Here is a 19,789-nt window from a genome sequence, read left to right on the forward strand (position 1 = left end):
ACTGTACATGTGCAATTCAAATGTCAAGTGTGCTGCTCTGGTACAACCCTGATTTCAAGAGTGCATGTGCCACTCTGCCTGAAAAAACCCAGAGCATGATTGAAAGTGCCTGAATTCCGAGTGATATTTGTAAATTGCCAGAAAATCGAAGTGGTTCTCAAGGCAATAGGATGGATGAACATGACTGAAGGAGGAGAGTGTTCAACAACCTTTTTGGTCAGCATGAGTTGTGAATGCCCATACAACCCCATTTTGCTTTTGAGACCAGCAACACCGCCTTGAAATGAGCAGTTAAAAAAATATGGATTGTCCGGACCTTGATGCTGTCATTTAAGTGATAATGGCAGCATAATTATAATTTGTGCAACTATGTGTTTAAAAATAAACCAATGTGAACAACAAGCTGTGCAGTTTTCACCAGTTCCCATAGCAACCTAAATGTGATGATGTGAAGTTGAACATATGCTTAATTGTTAGAAATACATACATGTCGGTAGAAATTTGGCACTATGTCAAATTGCAGTATAATCATTGAATGTGTAAATAAAATCTTTAATTTCTCTCATCTCAGAAATATCACAAATATTTATAAGTGCTTAGAAACCAGATTGGATCACTGTTTTTTCCAACTCTTTGCAAATGATGCATAAATCATGAAAATTCAGTCACTTTGCACACATTGCAATGTTCACACAGTTCATCCAGCACTTCTCTTTATACTGTGGGTTGGCGGACAACTGATATTTGGTGAGTAGGACAAGTAAAGGGTGAAATCATCACCGTGCAATGCTTGTTTGGAGCTTTGGAGCAGAAATTAGGTCACATTTTTCTGCTTTAGTAATGTTTTTTGGCCGTTCAGTGAACCATGTATTCATCGTGCACCATTTATTGCAGCTGTGCTATTAAAGGACTGCTCAGCCATTTGACACTTTTTGCATTCTGCTGTAGTATGATAGACTGGCCACTAAGGAGATTTCTGCAGATTGATGACTAATTTTTGTGGAAGTGCATTGCAATTTCTTCTTGCGTGGCTTTTTACCATATTTGATTCGGTGAGGTTTTAATTTGGTATAATTCAGAGCTGGAATGAGAAGGACAGATGCAAGAGGCTCAAAAGGAAGAGAGTGTACTTCCATAGACCATATCCTCCAAGAATGTTCAAGCACCCACTGCAGTAGTGTACAGGAAATGTTGTTCTTTTGACCTTCTTACAGAGCCAGGCACAAGGGAAGAAACTATCCTACCTGTAAAGATCAAGATCATCTTCACCCTGAATTCCAAAGCCTTTAGATTATTCCAGATGATGGTAATGACAGTAAAAGTTTTTATAATTATATTAAGCAGAAAAATGTGGCTAAAATGAAGGTTGGTCCCTTAGAGGATGAGAAGGGAATTAGTATTTTGTGTCGGTGTTCAGGTAGAGGACATGCCTACCATGCCAAAGTCAGATGATTTGGATGTGGTGGGAGGTGAGGACCTCGATGCAATAGCTATCACTAAAGATAGAAGTTTGTGCAAATTTGTGGGTCTAAAAATGGAATGCATCCCATGGCATTGAAAGAAATAGCAGAAGTTATAATAGAGGCTTTGCTGGTTATTTATCAAATTATCTGGACTCTAGGCAGGTCCCAGTGCATTGGAAGATGGGGAATGCCACACCACTATTTAAAAAAGGTTGTAGGCAAAAGGCAGAGAACTATAGGCCAGTCAGTTTAACATCTGTGATTGGAAATAGGCTTGAAACTATCATTAAAGAAGAAATAGTGAGGCATCTGGAGTAAAATGGATCCATCAGGTAGATGCAGCAAAGGCAGGTCCTGTTTGACACATTTATTTAAGTTCTTTGATGATAGAATGAACGTGGTAGTTAGAGGGGTTGTTTACTTCAATTTCCAGAAGTTGTTCGATAAGGTGTCACACAAAGAACTTATACTGTGCATAAGATAAGGATGCATAGAGTTAGGTGTGATGTATTTAGCATGGATAGAGGATTGGTTAACCAATAAAAAGCAAAGAGTTGGGAATCCGAGGTCAGCGGTGTACCGCTGGGCTCAGAGCTGGGCCCGCAACTGTTCATGATGTACATAAATGAACTGGAAGAGGGGACAGAGTGTAATGTATCTAAGATTACTGATGACACTAAATTGAGTGGAAAAGCAAATTGTGCAGAGGATATTGGAGAGTCTGCAGAGAGATAGAGATAGATTAAGTGAGAGTGCAAGGGTTTGGCAGATGGAGTACAATGTTGGTAAATGTGTGTTGATCCACTTTGGAAGGAAAACTGGAAGCTTTGGAAGGAAAACTGGAAGATCAGATTATTAGTTAAATGGTAAGTTAAATTACTTAAATTAGTTAAATTAATTAAATTAGTTAAATGGTAAGTTAATTAGTTAAATGATTGCAGCATGCTGCCATGCAGATGGACTTGATTGTGCTTGTGCATGAATTGCAGCAGGCTATCAAGAAGGCAAATGAAATGTAGGCACAGGGAGGTTATGCTGCAACTGTGCAAGGCACTGGTAAGATAGCATTTGGAATATTGCTTACAGCCTGCTCTTCTTACTTGAGGAAGAGTGTACTGGCTTTGGAGGTGGTGCAGAGAAGGTTCACCAGGTTAATTTCAGAAATGAGGGGGTTAGCCTATGAGGAGAGATTGAGTCACCTGGGACTGTACTTGCTGGAATTTAGAAGCATGAGGGAGATCTTATAGAAACAGATAAAATTATTATAGATAAGATAGAGGGAGGTAAGTTATTCCCATTTGGTGGAGAAGACTAGGACTAGGTGACATAGCTTCAATTCAGGGTAGTAGATTTAGGACAGAGATGAAGAGGAACTTTTTTCTCAGATAGTGGTCAATCTATGGCATTCACTGCTCATTAAAGCAGTGGATCCGACCTCAGTAAATATAATTAAGACAAGGTTGGATACATTTTTTTACAAAGTTGGGGAATTAAGGAATCTGGGGATAAGGCAGGTAGCTGGGGTTGAGCTTATCATCAGATTAGCCATGGTCTCATTGAATGGTGGACTAGACTTGATGGGTTGGATGGCTTACTCTTGCTTTTATTTCGTATGTTCTTAATTGGTTTATTCTTTCTATCCCCCATTTGTTGCAGACCATTTTAGTGACTTTCTGATGGACTTTACTCTGGGGTCTCTTCCTTGAGAAGAAACCATCAGGCCATTTGAATCAGTTTTGCTGCTGATTGTCCTTTGTTGAATGTTTCAAGCAAATGTTCTATTCTCTTTCGTCATAGTCCCTTCTGATCCCATTCAGAATAGTAATGTATGCTTTTTTTTTACCTGAACTAGTCTGTTTGCTGAAAGTGACAATCTCCATGCTAATTCATGCAGCTAAGCAGATTTGATATAAATTTCAAGAGTTGACTGAGGAAGTTTGTACATGTTGTTCTTTTTGAGCTCTTGTTTAAAATAAAGAAAATTAAACTTGGTGACTTTGGGGGAACTCACCAAGCAAACTGAAGTATCCCGACAGCGCATGTTTCTGCTCCAAGACTTCAGAGGGCTCACGCCATCTTCTCGGGTGAGTACACCGCAGCGATTTAGCCCATCCCTGGCTGTGACCACTCGGCCCGCTACACCACCCTCCCCCTAGAAATGCCATTAAAACATGCACATGCAGTAGACTTGGGAGGGCGGCCTCTGTGCCTTAGGGAAGGATACGGCACAGATAATGATAAGTTCAAGTGTGCGGGCTTCAAAAGGTTCACTGTGAATAAGTCCATTCTCCTGCCAATGTCCAATGTGAACACTACGCCATCACGCATATGGCCTTCGTAGTGGAGTGCCCTGTACTTGTTGATGGACAAATACATACACTACTGAACGTAGGTCCTCAGGAATGTGGGAAAGCAGATCACCACAGCGTCTCGCTGGAGGAGGGTTTCATGTGATACTGGAATAAACTAAAATTTTCCTGAACATTCTCCATACCTATAAAGTATCACTCTAAGCATTACAATATAAATACCATTTCAACCTGTAATATATCTACAATTCCCTCATGTATTGTCTCCATATAGGAAATAAATATTCTGTAGCTATTGAATCAATTTGATCAGGAAACATAAACATTGGAAGTAAAACATTACAAACTAGAAATAAAAACACATGGGATTATCACTTTTGAGCACAATTGCAACTAAATTCAAGTTTCATTGCATTCATCCTCGTAATTTGACCAGAAACTACACCTGATGATTCCCACTTTGATTTTTTTACCTCAAATCTCAAATGGTTCTTTTGGAATTTTGCTGAGAAAGTTAGTTCTTGGTGTTGCAGGAGTGACCACATCACCGATATCCCTTTTATCTGTCATAAACCTGACCACCCTCCAATTGTCCTAGGCCCTAATATCTACTCTGACACTCTACTCAGCTGATGCACTAGAAGAGGTGGTAAAGGTAGATGAAATTACAATATACAATGTTTAAAAAGGGTTTACATGGGGGCTGTGATAGCAAAGGTTCAGTGGATGCAGACCTAATGCAGGTACATGGGATTAGCATAAATACCATAGGCATCACAGTTGGCATGGATGAGGTGGACCAAAAGATCAATTTCTATGATTCAACTTCCCCAAACTCCCTCCCGATCAAGATTCCACTGCATCTTCCCCCATAAAATTCTTATCTCCAATGAGTCACCACACTGGCCTCTTCACCATTCTTCCAATCAATCCAGTGAACATTTACTCCAATCTCTCACTGGCAAGTACATCCTTTGCGATGAAAGGAGACCAAAATTATATGCACTACTCCTGATTTACAATAGACAATAGACAATAGGAGCTGGAGTAGGCCATTTGGCCCGTCGGGCCAGCACCGCCATTTTAGATCATGGCTGATCATTACCATCAGTACCCCTTTCCAGCCTTATCCCCATAACCCTTAACTCCGTTACCCACAAGAGTCTTATCTAACTCTCTTTTGAACATAGTCAGCGAATCCGCCTCTACCACCCTCTGTGGCAGAGCATTCTCTGGGTAAAAAAATGCTTTCTCATCTCCGTCCTAAAGGGCCTACCCTGTATTCTTAAACTATGCCCTCTAGTCCTCGTCTCCCCCATCATTGGGAACAAGTAATCAGACTTCACCTTGTCTATCCCCCTGATGATTTTGTATACCTCAATCATGTCCCCCCTCATCCTTCTAAACTCCAATGGATACAAGTCCAGTTTTTCTAGCCTTGCTGCATATGACAACCCTGCCATCCCTGGAACTAACCTTGTAAATCTGCGCTGCACACCCTCTATACAACTGCAAGTAGACATCTTTATTCTTGTACTCAAATGCTTTTATAATAAATGCTAACATGCCATTTGCTGCAACTGGGTATTAGCTTTTAATGACACTTGCAGAAGGACAGCTAAAGGAAATACAGCACAGAAAACAGGCCATTCAGAAAAGCATTTTGCTTTATTGATTCATGTACCAAAATGAATAATATTTTCTACATTATATCTTGTCATTCCAGTAGATTGGTCTTTTAATGTTATTTATGATTCTCCTCAATCCTATTATATTTTTCTTGTTGCTTTTTATTATTTCCTTTAGTATGTATTCTATTTTGTGCTAATGAGGTAATTCCCTGATTTCTGTCTCCTTCCATGTATTTTCTACCCTCCAGTCTGAAGGAGCACTACTAGTATCTACATAAAAATGTTTATGGATGATGGCCAGAGTATTCACCATCTCTGTAGCCAACATGTTTAACAGTCTAGGGTGTAAAGTTTGGGTTATTGGGATTTATTAAATGTGCATCTTACCAACTCTGCTTTTTTTTAAACAAAACTCATTTTCTTCTCAAACTCGATTCATTTTACACCGAGGATGGAAACAGGCCCTGTGACCCAACTCACCCATGTCAGCCAAGTTGCCTACCTGAGCTTGTGGCATTAGACTGCATTTGATCCCTATACCTCTTTTCTTTCCTAATGTGCTTGCTCGTCTCTTGGTGTTCTGGTACTTTTAAAAGTTTTTCTTCCATGAAGATAGACAGAAAGTAGCTGTTTAATTTCTCTGACATTGTGTAATTTCCTGTTATAAATTTAGCTCTCTCTACCTGTAAGTGAAAAACTTGCTCTTGCTTTCCAGTTTACAATGGTAGGGAGATACCATAATTTGTGAGATAATAGAAGGTCCTCAGCATCCACCTTGTTAACGCTTCAATTTTCATTCTGGACAAAAGAGGCTCATTTGACCCAATTTTTTTAAATCATAATCGCTTTCTGCACTTATTTCCAAGAAATGGATATGTTTTTTGAGATGAATAGTACAAAACAGTAGATTTAAAAAATCATGAAAATTGTGGTCGCTGCTTATATGCAACAAGGCTTGTCCTTCAATTCCTTGCTGTTCACCTTCTTAATGCTTGCTTTAACTTGTATTTCTATGATTCATGTACAAGGCCAAGTAAACCTCTCTGAACATGAATCGTGTATTTGCTAACATCATGTTCCACCTGCAACCTTTTCCCTTTCTTACATAACTCATCTATAAACCTTTGAAATTTCTAATTTGTTTTATACATAGTTTACTTTTTACACCTCATATTGTGAACAATGGATATGTAGAAAGAGACAAAAATCTAGTCACAAACCTTGAAAGAAACCTAGAATAACATAAAGTAAAATGAAAAGGACACGAAGCAAGAGCAAGTCATCTGCCTCACAACCCACTTCATTTATCTCAGTCATTTCACTATTAGTATGGATATTTGCCTTTCTTCTGTTTAGAAGGGTGCAACTATATCTGCGTATCTTTATGCTGCAGCTGAGGCTGACATACCCCAATTAATTTGTCATATTTCCTCCTTAAATTGTGATTTTCTCCAGGGGAATACAATGCTGCATTTCCATATTCCATCATGTAATATTTAGTTGAAAGTCAGACTTCCACGTGACTGCTATACACTTCCTGGCTGCCGCCAAGGCAACCTCTGGTCTTGTTTATGTTTGTTTAATTTAAATAATCTTTTCCATGTGATATGAAGGGATGGGAGGGAATGGAGAGGGGTGGGTAGGGGAAAAAAATGGCTCTGAATTTAATCTATCATTGCTGAGAAAGATTGTGTTGTTCTGGATTTGTGCGAGTCTTGGAAAATCAAAATTAAAATTTTCAAAAAAAAACAATGGATATGTAAGAATTAGTCTTTTAAGGGAAGATGAGATGACAGTTTATTGTCATTTTCATAAATACGATATACAGATGCATCAATATTCTAACACTGCAGCCACAATAGGTGGCCCACTACAGGGCGGTACAGTTGGTGTAACGGATAGTGCAACACTTTTACAGGACCAGCAATCACGATTTGGGTTCGAATCCCACGCTGTCTGTAAGGAGTTTGTACATTCTTCTCAGGTCTGCATGGGTTTTTCCCGGAAGCTCAGTTTCCTCCTACCATTTGAAACGTACCAGGGGTGTAGGTTAATTGGGTGTAAATTGGGTGGCATGGACTCATGGGCTGAAATGGCCTGTTACTGTGCTGTATGTTTTCATTTATCTAAATTTACAATAGTATAAATTAATGGACAATATGCAAAGACAGAAAATGATAAAATATAAAAGGATAAATAATAATGATTTTAATGACATATACATTGTACAATGTACATATATATTGAAATTCTTTCTTACTGCAGCTGAACAGATACTTCATTAAAAACTACAACAGTATATTAAATTAAATTAGAAAGTGATAATAAATACAGAAGATTGATAATAAATTTTCACAGCTACCCTTGTGCAAGAAGGAAAAAAAGTGTCAATACAATAGTGCAGACAGTCTTTTTTGTGTATAGTGTAGTAAGGGAATCTGATGGCTGTTGGAAAGAAATTGTTATTGAACCTAGACATACTGGACTTCAGGTTTCTGTACCTTTGGTTGAGATCAGGTTGATGGGTTCCTTAGTAATGATGGCTTCCATCTCATAGATGTATTAAGTGGATGGAAAGTCAGAGCCTGTGATGGACCTGGATATGTTTGCTACCTTCTGAATTCTTAGGCACTCAAATAACCAAACCAGGCTGCAATGAGACCAGTGAGCATGCTTTCCACAGTGCATGCCAAATCTCCTCAGATTTCTTAGGAATTATAGGTGATAAATAAATAAATATTCATATTTGCAGTTCATGTAAGATTTTTAAAAAATTGATATTTCAAATGTGCAGACCGATCTCTTGGTTCTCCTGGAATAGTTTATGGTTAGAGTAGTATGGAGAGGTTCAAGAGCCCGTTGAATAAAACTGTTCTTGAACCCAGAGGTACTGATTTTCAGGATTGAGTATCTTCTGCATGAAGGTGATGGAGAAAAGAGAATGTGACCAGAATGATGGAGATCCTTTATAATATTGACTGCCACCTTGAAGCTGCATCTCACATAATTATTTTCAATGGACCTGTGATCAGTGCCCATGATGGACTTGGCTAGGTTTGCCACTTTCCGCAATTTTCTATATTCCTGGGCACTTGAGTTTCCCAATCAGGCTGAGATGCAACCAATCAGAATATAGATAGTCCTCAACTTATGACCGTAATTGGGACTGAAGGATTGGTCATAAGTCAGACTCGCATGTCTTAGCAAGGTACTAAAGCAATTTTTCAAAAATAAATTTCAGCAAATGAACCTTTAATGAAGAATCTCAGCATATGGATAGTTTTTTTTTTAAATTTTGGTTGGATGTGCAGGTGGACGTAAGTTGAGGACTCCCTGTACTTGTTGCTCTACAAATTAACCATATTAGACTGTGATTAATAGACTTTAATCACCATAAAACATCAAATGTCTCACATATTGCTCACCCGGTTTCAAGGCAGGTTCTGAGGGAGAGGTTTTGGCATAACAGCCTTTATGGGGATTCTGAGGGGAGAAGTCACAGGTACAAGGGGCAGGTCAGCCCATACAGCACATTCATACAGAGAGTGCCAATAGCTATACAGTGGTTCCACCACATTCACCCCTTCTTTTTAAAACCGAGTCCAGCAGGATGCAGTAGATCGATGTCCATTACAGGTTTAGCCTATCCGGTGGTTTCATCTGTCGATATGACCATTGCAGTGCCCACTGCTGCTCAGCTGCTGGCTCCTAGGTGGTGTTTTGCGCAACAGGTCTGGTCTCCAGTGGCTGAAGGGGATTAATAGGACCAAGGGGTTGCTCGGTCCATGGTTGCAGCGGGGTGCCAGTTGCAGTTAGTGGGGATAGTTACGAATTCGGTGGTCATGGTGGGGTGGGGCGGAGGGTTTACTGATTGGTTGGTTGAAGGGTTCCCTGCATGTGCCAGGCCCCAGATGAAAACCATGTCTTGCCACCCATCCTGGTATTCCACGTAAGTGTACTGGGGGTTTGAGAGAAGGAGGTGGATCTTCTCAACCAGGGGATCAGTCTTATGACTCCTGGTATGCTTCTGTTGCAGGCTCATGGGTTGTCATCCAGGATGCTAGTGTGGTTCTTGACGCCGACTTCTTGAGGAAGGAAAACAACCTTTCATGCTGGGTAGTATTAGTAGCGGTACAGAGGAGGGATCTGGTGGTGTGGAGTACCTCAGAGAAGACTTCTTGCCACTGGGAGATGGGCAGACTTTTGACCTGAGGGCTAACATGATTGCCTTCCAGACAGTGGAGTTACCCCTTTCTAACTGGCTGTTCCTTAGGGGGTTATAGCTCATGGTCCTGCTCATGGCTATGCCCTTGGCCAGCAGGTACTGGCATAACTCCTCACACATAAACAAGGATCCCCAGCAAGGATATAGCAGGGGTATCCGAACAGAGTGAACAGGTTGCGTAGTGACTTTATGACTATGGTCGAGGTCATGTCTGGGCACAGGATAGTGAATGGGAAGCATGAGTATTCATTGATAATGTTGAGAAAGTACACATTCCAGTTGGTGGAGGGGAGGGGGCCCTTGAAGTCCATACTCAGTGATTGAAAGAGCGGGTGGCTTTAATCAGGTGAGTTTTCTCTGGCTGGTAGAATTGGGGTTTGCATTTGGCACAAACTGGGCAGCTCTAGGTCAGTTCCCTGATTTCCTCAACCAAGTAAGGGAGATTGTGAGCTCTAACGAAGTGGTAGAACCTGGTAAACCCAGGGTGGATGAGGTTGTTGTTAAGGGCTTGGAGGTGGTCTATCTGCATGTTGGCGCATGTCCCCCCAGGACAGTGCATTGGTGGGGTGGGAGGGGTGGGGGGGATGAGGGATGCTCATTGAGCTTCCCGGGTCGGTACAAGATCTCATAGTTGTAGGTGGATAGCTCAATTCTCCACCTCAGAATTTTGTCATTCTTAATTTTTCCCCGCTGTTTGATATTAAACATAAAAGCAATTGAACATTGGTCAGTCAGCAGCGTGAATGATTTGCCAGCTAGGAAGAGCCTCCAGTGGTGCACAGCTTCCAGTATGGCCTGGGCATCCTTCTCGATGGCTGAATGCTGGATTTTGGAGCCTTGGAGAAAAAAAGCCACAGACCTGCTCACCTGGTTGAGCATGGCAGCTAGGTCAAAGTTGGACACATCACTCTCCTCCTGGAATGGGATGGGTTCATCCACAGAGTGCATCGCCACCCTGGCAATGTCGCCCTTGATGCGTGTGACCGCCACTTGGGCTTCTGCTGATGGGGGAAGGTGGTGGTTTTCACGGGGAGTGGACTTTGTCTGCATAATTAGGGATGCATTGGACGTAGTAGGAAAATAACCCCAAGCACCTATTCAGGGCCTTGAGGCTGTGGAGCAGTGGGAGTTCCAACGTGGGATGTATATAGCCAGGGTCAGGCTCAATGATGCCGTTCTCCATCACACAACCAAGGATGGCCAGCTGTGAAATGCTGAACACACATTTCATCTGGTTGTATGTGAGATTGAGACTTTTGGCCGTCTGGAGAAATTTTTGTAGATTAGTGTCATGATCCTGCTGGTCACATTGTCCAGATAGGGAAACATGGCCTTTGGCCCATAGCTGTCCACTCTCTGGTCCTTCTCCCTCTGTAAGATAGAGTCATTGGTGACCCTGAACGGGACCCGGAGGAAGAGGTAGAGTTGGCCGTCTGTCTCAAAGGCAGTGTATGGGCTGTCCTCCAGGCAGATCGAGAGTTGGTGGTAAGCCAACTTGAGATGGATGGTTGAGAAGATCTGGGACTGGGCCATCTTATTCACCATATCAGTGATGCAGGGGAGGGGGCAGGCATCCAGTTGGGTAAATCGGTTTATGGTCTGACTGTAGTATATGACCATGTGGTGTTTCTCTTTGCACTTAACTGCTATCACCTGTCCCCTCATGGGACTAGTGCTGGGTTTTATGATGCATTCAGCCAGAAGTTGTTTAACTTATCTGCTCTTGGTGGTGACTGGCTTGCAGTCAGGATTGAGGTTCTCAAACAGGGGTGGCGGTGGGACTCGGAGGGTGGACAGGCCACAGGTCGTATTTGGGGGGGGGAGGGCATTTGGTTTAAAAACCTATAGCTGTGGGCTGTGGTGGGGGGTGGTAGGTGTGGGGCCCATCATATTGCATTTGAATGCTCTTGAGTTGGCACTGTAAGTCCAGTCCCAGTATGACTAGTGCACAGAGCTGTGGCATAATAAGAAGTTTAAAGTCCTTGTACTTAGTACCATGCATGGTCATTGTGGAATCAGTCGAGAGGTATTTGGAAGCCAGGGTGACTTTATACTTTTCTGGAGTCACCACTAGGGAGTAGCGCTGTACTCTGCCCAGGTGAATGAAGTTCTCTGTGCTCCCATTATCAAATCGACAGTTTGTGATGTGACAGTTTAGCTCAATGCCAATCATGCCCCTAGCTAGCTGATTTGGGCTGTCCTAGTCCAGGGTGATCAAGGCCAACATCCAATTGTTGTCTGATTCACTGCTGAAGTACTGGTTCGGAGGCAGCCCCCAAGATGGCTGCTCCTCACTGCCGGAAGTGGTCCCATCCTGGTTTGCCATCCACATGGTCCCACCGAGCCATATCCTGTGAATAGAAGTGTCTCTGGAAGTGACACAGACCAAGATGGTGACAGCTGCACACAGCACTGCTGGAGGAAGATTGGGACATGCATACTTTCCCGTAGTGTCCCTTCTTCCCACAGGTGGAACATGTCACGTTTCAGGCTGGGCAGCTCTGACGAAGATGTTTAGCATGGCTGCAGAAGTCGCACCTCAGGAGCTCGATGGCAGTGGCAGCGACCTGGGACCCTTTGTCCCAAGATGACAGCTGCCCATGCTCCCTACATGGTGGCCACATTTCCAGAAGAGAAGATCTCCACATTTAGCTGCACTGTCTTAAGTGATTTGGCCAGGTTTTCAACTTCCTGCAGGGTTTGATTCCCCTTTTCCAGGAGTCTCTGTCTGATAAGATCAGACTTGAATCCAGCCACACTTGCGTCTTATATCAGTTCTTTTAAGTGGACGGCAGCAGAGACATTTCTGCAGCTACAGGGTCGCACCTGCCTCCACAGAACCCACATATATTCGTCCACTGACTCATCAGGTGCTTGTCTACAACTGCCAGAAGGTACGTGGCATAGATGACATTCATCAGGGACTGATACTGTCTCTGCAGGAGCTCCATAGCAGCAGAATACATATTGCAGTCTCTGATCCTTTGAAAAATGCAGTGGCCAACCTGTTTGAAGAATAGGTCTCATTTATCTTCCTCACTCTGCACATCACGAATGTGTTGAGACAATGCAGCCATTGATTGAATTGATGGCAGCCTCTGGCTCTTTGGGGTTGGGGTCCAGTTTATCCACCTATATTACCTTGTCCAGGGCACGAAAATTATGGTGATTAAATTGTTGCTCTCTCGATTAACCATATTAGACTGAGAGTTGTGATTAATAGGCTTTAATCACCAAAACAAATTGGCATTTCTCATGTTGTTGGCCCAGTTCCATGGAGGGAGGGGTTTGGGCATAACCACCTTTATGGAAATTCTGAGGGAGGTACAGGGGTGGGCCAGCCCATACAGTACATTCATACAGACAGTGCCACAATACTTTCCACAATAATACTGTGAAGGTTCAATAGAGTGTTCGACAACATGCCAAATCTTTTCAGACTTCTGAGAAAGCAGATGCATTGGGGAACCTTCTTCATGATTGCCTTGATGTGTTGGGAGAGGTCCTTCAATATGTTGACTCCCAAGAACTTGAAGGTAGGAGGTACTGAGCCACTCCATCACTCCAGCAAAGAAAATGGATGTATGGTCCCTTGCTTGCCCCCTTCCTAAATTCAACAATAAGCTCCTTGTTCCTGCTGACATCAAGGGGAAGATTATTGTTCTGGCACCAAACAACCAGAAGTTCGATCTCTATCCTATATTCTGACTCATCAACAATAGTGCTGTCATCAGCCAATTTATAGATTGTGTTTGAGCCAAACTTGGCTACACAATTGTGAGTGTAGAGAGAATAGAGCAGATTTAGATTTACTGTTTGACAGTCTAATCAGACTGTTCTTGAATCTGGGAAATTAATTGATCATATCCATTGCATGCAGTATCTGCAGACATTTCAGAGCTCTAAAATGGAGATTGTTATTCGTGAATGTAATTAATATGATGAAGAAATAGTATGACAGAAATTAATGGTACAACAAATCAGTTCATTCTATCTGAAATGTTAATTTAAATAAAACTGAAGATGCAGGAAATCCCATTATTTTAATTTATTTTGAAGATCAGAGTCCATTTGCCAGTGGACCCATGGTAGCCAACTCAGAAATAAAAGCCAGGGCTATTGTTCCTTTGCATCCAGACTACATGAGTGTTGGCTGGTGGGAACTGCTCATAACTAGGGTCGAGCAAGATCCAGCCCAATCAGAGTAAGAGCATATAGGATCAGAAATATTCTCGATGTGATTAAGTCAGTGATTATTAAGTAGCAAACAATGACTGGGTATAACAGGAATGTTTGCTAGTGAATGCTATTGTCTCCAAGATGAATATTGTCATCTCAGTTTTCCAATGCATATATGATTTATATAATTAAAATACTTAATTTCACAGCTAGCACAAATTTAGGGACAGCGATCATAGTGTAAATGGAAAGAATAATTGGAAGGGGATGTTGGAAATTTAAATGAGTGGACATAACTCTGGGAGAAAGTGTCTGGATTTAGGTTTTTAGAGTGATTGTGACAGGTCGTGGTAGTCTAGCACAGATTCAACAGATGAGTGATAACAGTTTTTAAATATAACAAGTTTTGGCACAGATCAGAATTGTGTTCCTTCATTCTCAAAGATTAAGTTATATTCTTATTGAGATATTAAAAGATGATAAAAGGAGCTGATGGTATAGAGAGAAATACTTTTTTGCCATAAAATTAGAACTGAAGTCTTTTTAGGAAGCCTCTTTCTCATGTATGATTGGAAATTTGCAATTGCATTACTTAATTTAGATATATATGTGAAAATATAAGTAGCTGTTGGTTTTATCATAGAAATGATTAAAACTAAAATTAAGTATATTTTGCTTAAAAATGTTGATATTAATATTGATTTGAAATGGTCAATATCAATGAATGTTAATTGATATTTCCATCTTTATCCAAATCTTGACTGATAAATATGACTCCAGCTAAATAGTTTGCTGTTATTCTTTATGTTTGTCAGAAAGTACAGTTGGGAGAGGTGTTAAAAGTACTATTCTGCCACCTTTAAGAAAAGAAGGAAAATTTATGAGGAAAATATTCCAAATCCTGTTCTTTATATCTTGTGTCAGGGAATTCATCATTCTTTTAGTTTGCTATCTATATTTTATCTTTTACTGACTGGAAGATGTGCTTCTCTTGATGCATGCAGTTTCTGAGATGACAACAAAGAGGAAACTTATTGGCCGCCTGGTGCCCTGCCGATGTTTCCGGGGTGAAGAAGAAGTCATCTCAGTACTGGATTATTCCCACTGCAGCCTTCAACATGTACCAAAGGAGATATTCAATTTTGAACGATCTTTGGAAGAACTTTATTTGGATGCAAATCAGATAGAAGAGCTCCCCAAGGTAGGAAAAAAAAATGAAAATGTAATTCAGCAACTTAAAACTTCTTTTCAAATGGAAAATTCACAGTGCAGCTGGATGCTGTTACATAGCAGCAGTTTGGTAAAGTTGTTCTATTTTATCTACGGTGATGCTTGAGTAGACCTTAACCCTCCTCTTGAGACTATCCTCAATGTGAGAATGTAATAATGTGTGTGGCCTTAAATGCACAAAAGAATTGCAAACTGATAAATTTCAGTATCCATACAGGCCTGCCTCCATATTAACATACGTCATATAAAGAATCTAGATCAAACTTCAAAATAAATTACACAGACAGGAGGGACCAGATTGTATAAAGAAATGGCATTTAGATAAAATTTGTGGTGTGTGCCCAAACTGTTGCATGACCCAAAAAAAAGATTGGGTTAGAGTGTTTTAATTGTTTTTTCAGCTTTGACATTTTTGGATAAAATCGGGTATAGCTAACCCTACCTGTTCATCTTTTTGTTTGTACTCAAGGTTTGCTTTTGCTATCCCCCATGATCTCATTAGGACAGTAGTTCTTTCTAACAGCTGAAGATCACTCTGTGGTAAATTCAAATGGTTTTCTGAGGACAGTGATCAATGCAGGTGACTTCCTGCTGATTGCACATTCTCTCCTGTATTGAAGGATAAATTGCAGACCAACAATCATTTGAGTGGTATCTTAAAGAAGAGAGAGAGATGAAGGGGCAGAAAAGTTTAAGGAGGGAATTCTAGAGTAAATAGCCTAAAGAGTAGAAGGCAGAAAGAAACCAATTATATAGAAGATAGCTATTTACTCCATTGTGTTATTGCCAATCAAAAAAATACTATTATTTCTCAACCCTCTCTAGAGGAGCAGAGATAAAATGATTAGTTAAAGTCTTTTCCCTAATGTAGGAAAGTCTAAAATAAGAGAGTACAGGTTTTCAAATAGAAAATGGTACAGATATGGAATTAGATGCCAGAGGAAATGGTAAAGGTCAGTACAATTACAATATTTATGAGCCATGGATCGGAAAAGATTAGAAGGATATGGGGAAAGTGCAAGCAAATAGGACAGGTCAGACTGACAAGTTGTTTGGCATGGATGAGTTGAGTTGAAAAGCCCATTTCTGTATTGTATATTTCCATGATTCTTTGTACAAATTGTTTCTCAACATTTCAAGTCAAGTCAAATTTATTGTCATCTGATTGTACAAGTACAATCAGACGAAACAATGTTCTCTGGTCTTCCTTGTAAAACATGCAGATACACAACCAGACATGACACAAATAACAATACATATGCAGGACAAATAAATAAATATTGTTTTGTTTTGTACATGTGAGAGTCTCGGATGGTTAGTGTGAGTAGTTACTTTGACCGTTCACCATTCATTGTGACTTAAAAGTAAATGGTATTCACATTGTACTTACAAATACTTTGAAGCAACCTTTGGTAATCAAAGGCACTAAAAAATCACAAGATTGTTTCTCTTCTTGTTTTATTTATTATGGAATATTTTAATTTGGTTATGTCTTGCTGGTAACTTTTCATGCTGTTAGGAAATTTACAGAACTAACCAGCATAAAGGAGTTAATACCAATGAAAAGTTAGTTAATCTTCTCATTTTGTTATATTTTAATTGTCTTGACTTCAGTCTCATGCTTCAGCTTCATTGACATTAAAAATTATCTGTTTTATGAAAGGTTTTACTGAAGATTTTGCTTTAAAGACCTAATTGTTCCCTACATTATGGTTAAGCCAAGTAATTTATTCCTAGACAGGTTTATCATTTCTTGTAAAAGATGATATCTGACATTGTTGCTTCCATGCAAAGAAAAACCCTTAGAGTAGCCTAACATTTTTCATTCAAAGCATATCAGCGATATTTGAACAGCCTCTTTATCTGCCCTCAAAATGTAAATTTATGGAGAGAAACATGTAAATGAATAAGCAATGTAATATTTTAATGTTTATTTAGCATTTTAATAGCTTAGATCCCTGATGAATTTTGAATTATGTATGTTGTGCCTTTTCAGAAAGAATTATCAATGTGAATTCTCATTGTATGACAGGAATTTGATTAGATCATATTTCAAGCATTGTGTACAGTTTTAGTTCAGGAAGGATATGGCAGCGAGAGAGAGAGAGTGCAGAAGAGATTCACTAAGATATTTCATGGAATGGAGGGTTTTAATGATGAGAAGAGATTGGATAAACAGGGTTTGTCTCACTGGAATGTAAGAGGCTGAGGGGCAAGCTTATAAAAATGTATACAATTAGGAAGGTGACAGATAATTAAAGTGTTTTCTCCAGGAAAGGGAAGCCTAGAATTAAAGGGAACAAGTTCAAAGTGAGAGGAGAGAAATTTTAAGAAAATCAAAGATGCAATTTTTCATACAGAGGGTGGTGAATATCTGCAATGAGCTGCCAGAAGAGATAGTGGAGGCAGTAACATTTATAATGTTTAAAAGGTATTTGGACAGATACTTGGATAGAAAAGGCATTAAAGGATATAGGTCTAATGAGGACAAATGGAATTAGTTTAGATGATAACACTCTGCTTCCATAATTCATTGTTTGCTCCACAGGCAGCAAAAAAAATTGTGAATGGTACCAGTTCACAGAGGTCTGCCAGCTAAATTATTTAAATAAATAAAAATTAACACAGTAGATGATATCCTGAGGGTACACTTTAAATTATACATTGTTCACTACTTGTAGCATAATACACTCGTTGTTGAACTGTGAATTAATAAAGCAAGTCAATAAGTATATGCTGCACACTTCAGTGACATCAATAAATGTGCAATTATGATGGGTAAATAGTGTCAACATTAGCATGAAGCATCCAGTCCAAATTCCAAAGGATAGAAATTTCCTCAGGAATGGATACAAATGATTCAAGACATCCCCCAAGCAATGCCCTTTTCACCAATTTGGCATTGACAGGAGCACAATATGTTTTTGACTAATTTTAGACCAGCCATTTTAATCCCCTGGAAGAATCAGATCAAATTATACAAAGACATTCTTCATTCCAAAATAGGTTGTGAAATATTCCTAAAGTCCAAGTCAACAACTTCTTAACCAACATCACAAGAATGTAACTGTTTATCATTCATTATATTATTGCTTGTAGATTTATACTGTGTGCTTCATAACTTCTCAACATTTGAATTTTATAATATTCCTCAAAATTACATGCATATAAAAATCCACCTTAAAATAAATGTTTACACTGTGTCAGTAGTTTTATGAAATAACAAATTCAGACTTTCTTAAATATAGGGAATAAAGAGCCTGTCTTATTGTGTGTATTGCAATTTAAACAATAATTGCCACATTAACCTCAAGTAATTTTATTTTTGGTGTAGTAACATCATATAACCTGCTTCCAAACTTTATTTTTGTATTGAAAACATCACTCTTTGAGATTACCATTTAAGGAAGAAGAAAACTCTATTCTTCAATCATTCTTCAGAAATGTAATCCTTTGCAAATAAAAATGTTTACCAATGAGTCATGCTACAATTTCATTTTCAAGTTGCTATAGTAGCAATATGAGTATCCATGGAGATAATTAATGATGACATTTTGCTTAAACAGTAGAAAAAGAGAAACGTTCCATATAATTTGTTTCTCGATATTACAGCAATTGTTCAGCTGCCAAGCCCTCCGCAAACTAAGTATTCCAGACAATGATCTTTCTAGTCTGCCCACCAGCATTGCCAGCTTGGTGAATCTAAGAGAATTAGACATCAGCAAAAATGGTAAGAATATAATAATTATTTGAGTGTTTTACTTTTAATATAACACATTAGTAATTGGATGCTTCTTCTCCAGTGAAGCAGAATTATTTTTATTTCTTGATGTTTGTTCAGTTCGTGATAATTTGCATATCAACAAATGCTAGTTTTCTTCTATTATAATCGCCATTGGTCATTCTTTTGATGTAAGCCCATCAGCAATATATCCTGGATTAACAGAAATTTCAGAACTGAGGTGATCGAATTTTGACATCTCATAATTGAAATGAACTGAAACTATTTTTTTAAGAAACAGGGCACTGAAAAAAATAGGTAGCCTGATTTAGCTGAACTTTGCCAATCAGATGCAGCCTGAGGAAGCAATCTGGGAATTCCTTGGTTTATAGAAAGAACAGTAGATCTGTTCATTAAATTATTGAAATGAAGTTGCATTTTGGCTCGTCCGAGAAAATGGAAAAGCACTGCAGAAAGTGCAGGACCTCAGATCCTTCAATAAGTATATTGCTTGATGCATGAATATTTAGAGGCCCTGTTTGGAAGGGAAATGGTAACTGGAATCCCAGTTTCTTTTCCGATCAGGCAGAATTGCTCTGTTCATTATTTGTAACTTTTATCTATTCATCGGAAACCCCCTGCCTGACACTCCATTCACTTACCCTCAAATTGTTTTCCATTTTCAAGCTGCCATTTGAAAATTCATGCTAAGAAATTTGTCTCTGGTTGGTAATACAAAAGCCTTTGTGGCTTTTATAACAATGTGTGGTATATAACTGCTACAGATAGAATGAATTTCTAGGTAGAATGGCAACTGGGAACAAAAACTATTGGCAATCCAATTTTTGGAGATTCAAGGAAAGAGTCAGCAGATAGTGAACTTTTATTCATTCCACATTGGAAGTCCAGGCTTTCAGGAAGATCATTCAATGTGCAGAAGTGCTGGAGAAACTTAGCAGGTCACGCATCATGAAGAAGTGAAGGGTAACCAACTTTTCAGGCCAAAGCATGAGCAAAAAGCTGGCAGGCAC

The 19,789-nt window shown here is 39.6% G+C and overlaps 1 protein-coding gene across 6 annotated transcripts in view; it reads left to right on the forward strand.

Annotated features, from left to right (window-relative positions):
• The window catches only part of lrrc7 (leucine rich repeat containing 7), a 501,081-nt gene that overhangs the window by 244,499 nt on the left and 236,793 nt on the right, over positions 1-19,789 (forward strand). For all 6 annotated transcript variants that reach the window (XM_069938447.1, XM_069938442.1, XM_069938444.1 and 3 more), the window contains 2 exons: positions 14,812-15,008; positions 18,650-18,767. In XM_069938447.1, coding sequence (XP_069794548.1) covers positions 14,820-15,008; positions 18,650-18,767 — 307 coding nt within the window. In that variant the 5' untranslated portion in view covers positions 14,812-14,819. The remainder of the gene's footprint in view (positions 1-14,811; positions 15,009-18,649; positions 18,768-19,789) is intronic.

Source organism: Narcine bancroftii, chromosome 5 (assembly GCF_036971445.1).
Source record: "Narcine bancroftii isolate sNarBan1 chromosome 5, sNarBan1.hap1, whole genome shotgun sequence".
NCBI lineage: Eukaryota > Metazoa > Chordata > Chondrichthyes > Torpediniformes > Narcinidae > Narcine > Narcine bancroftii.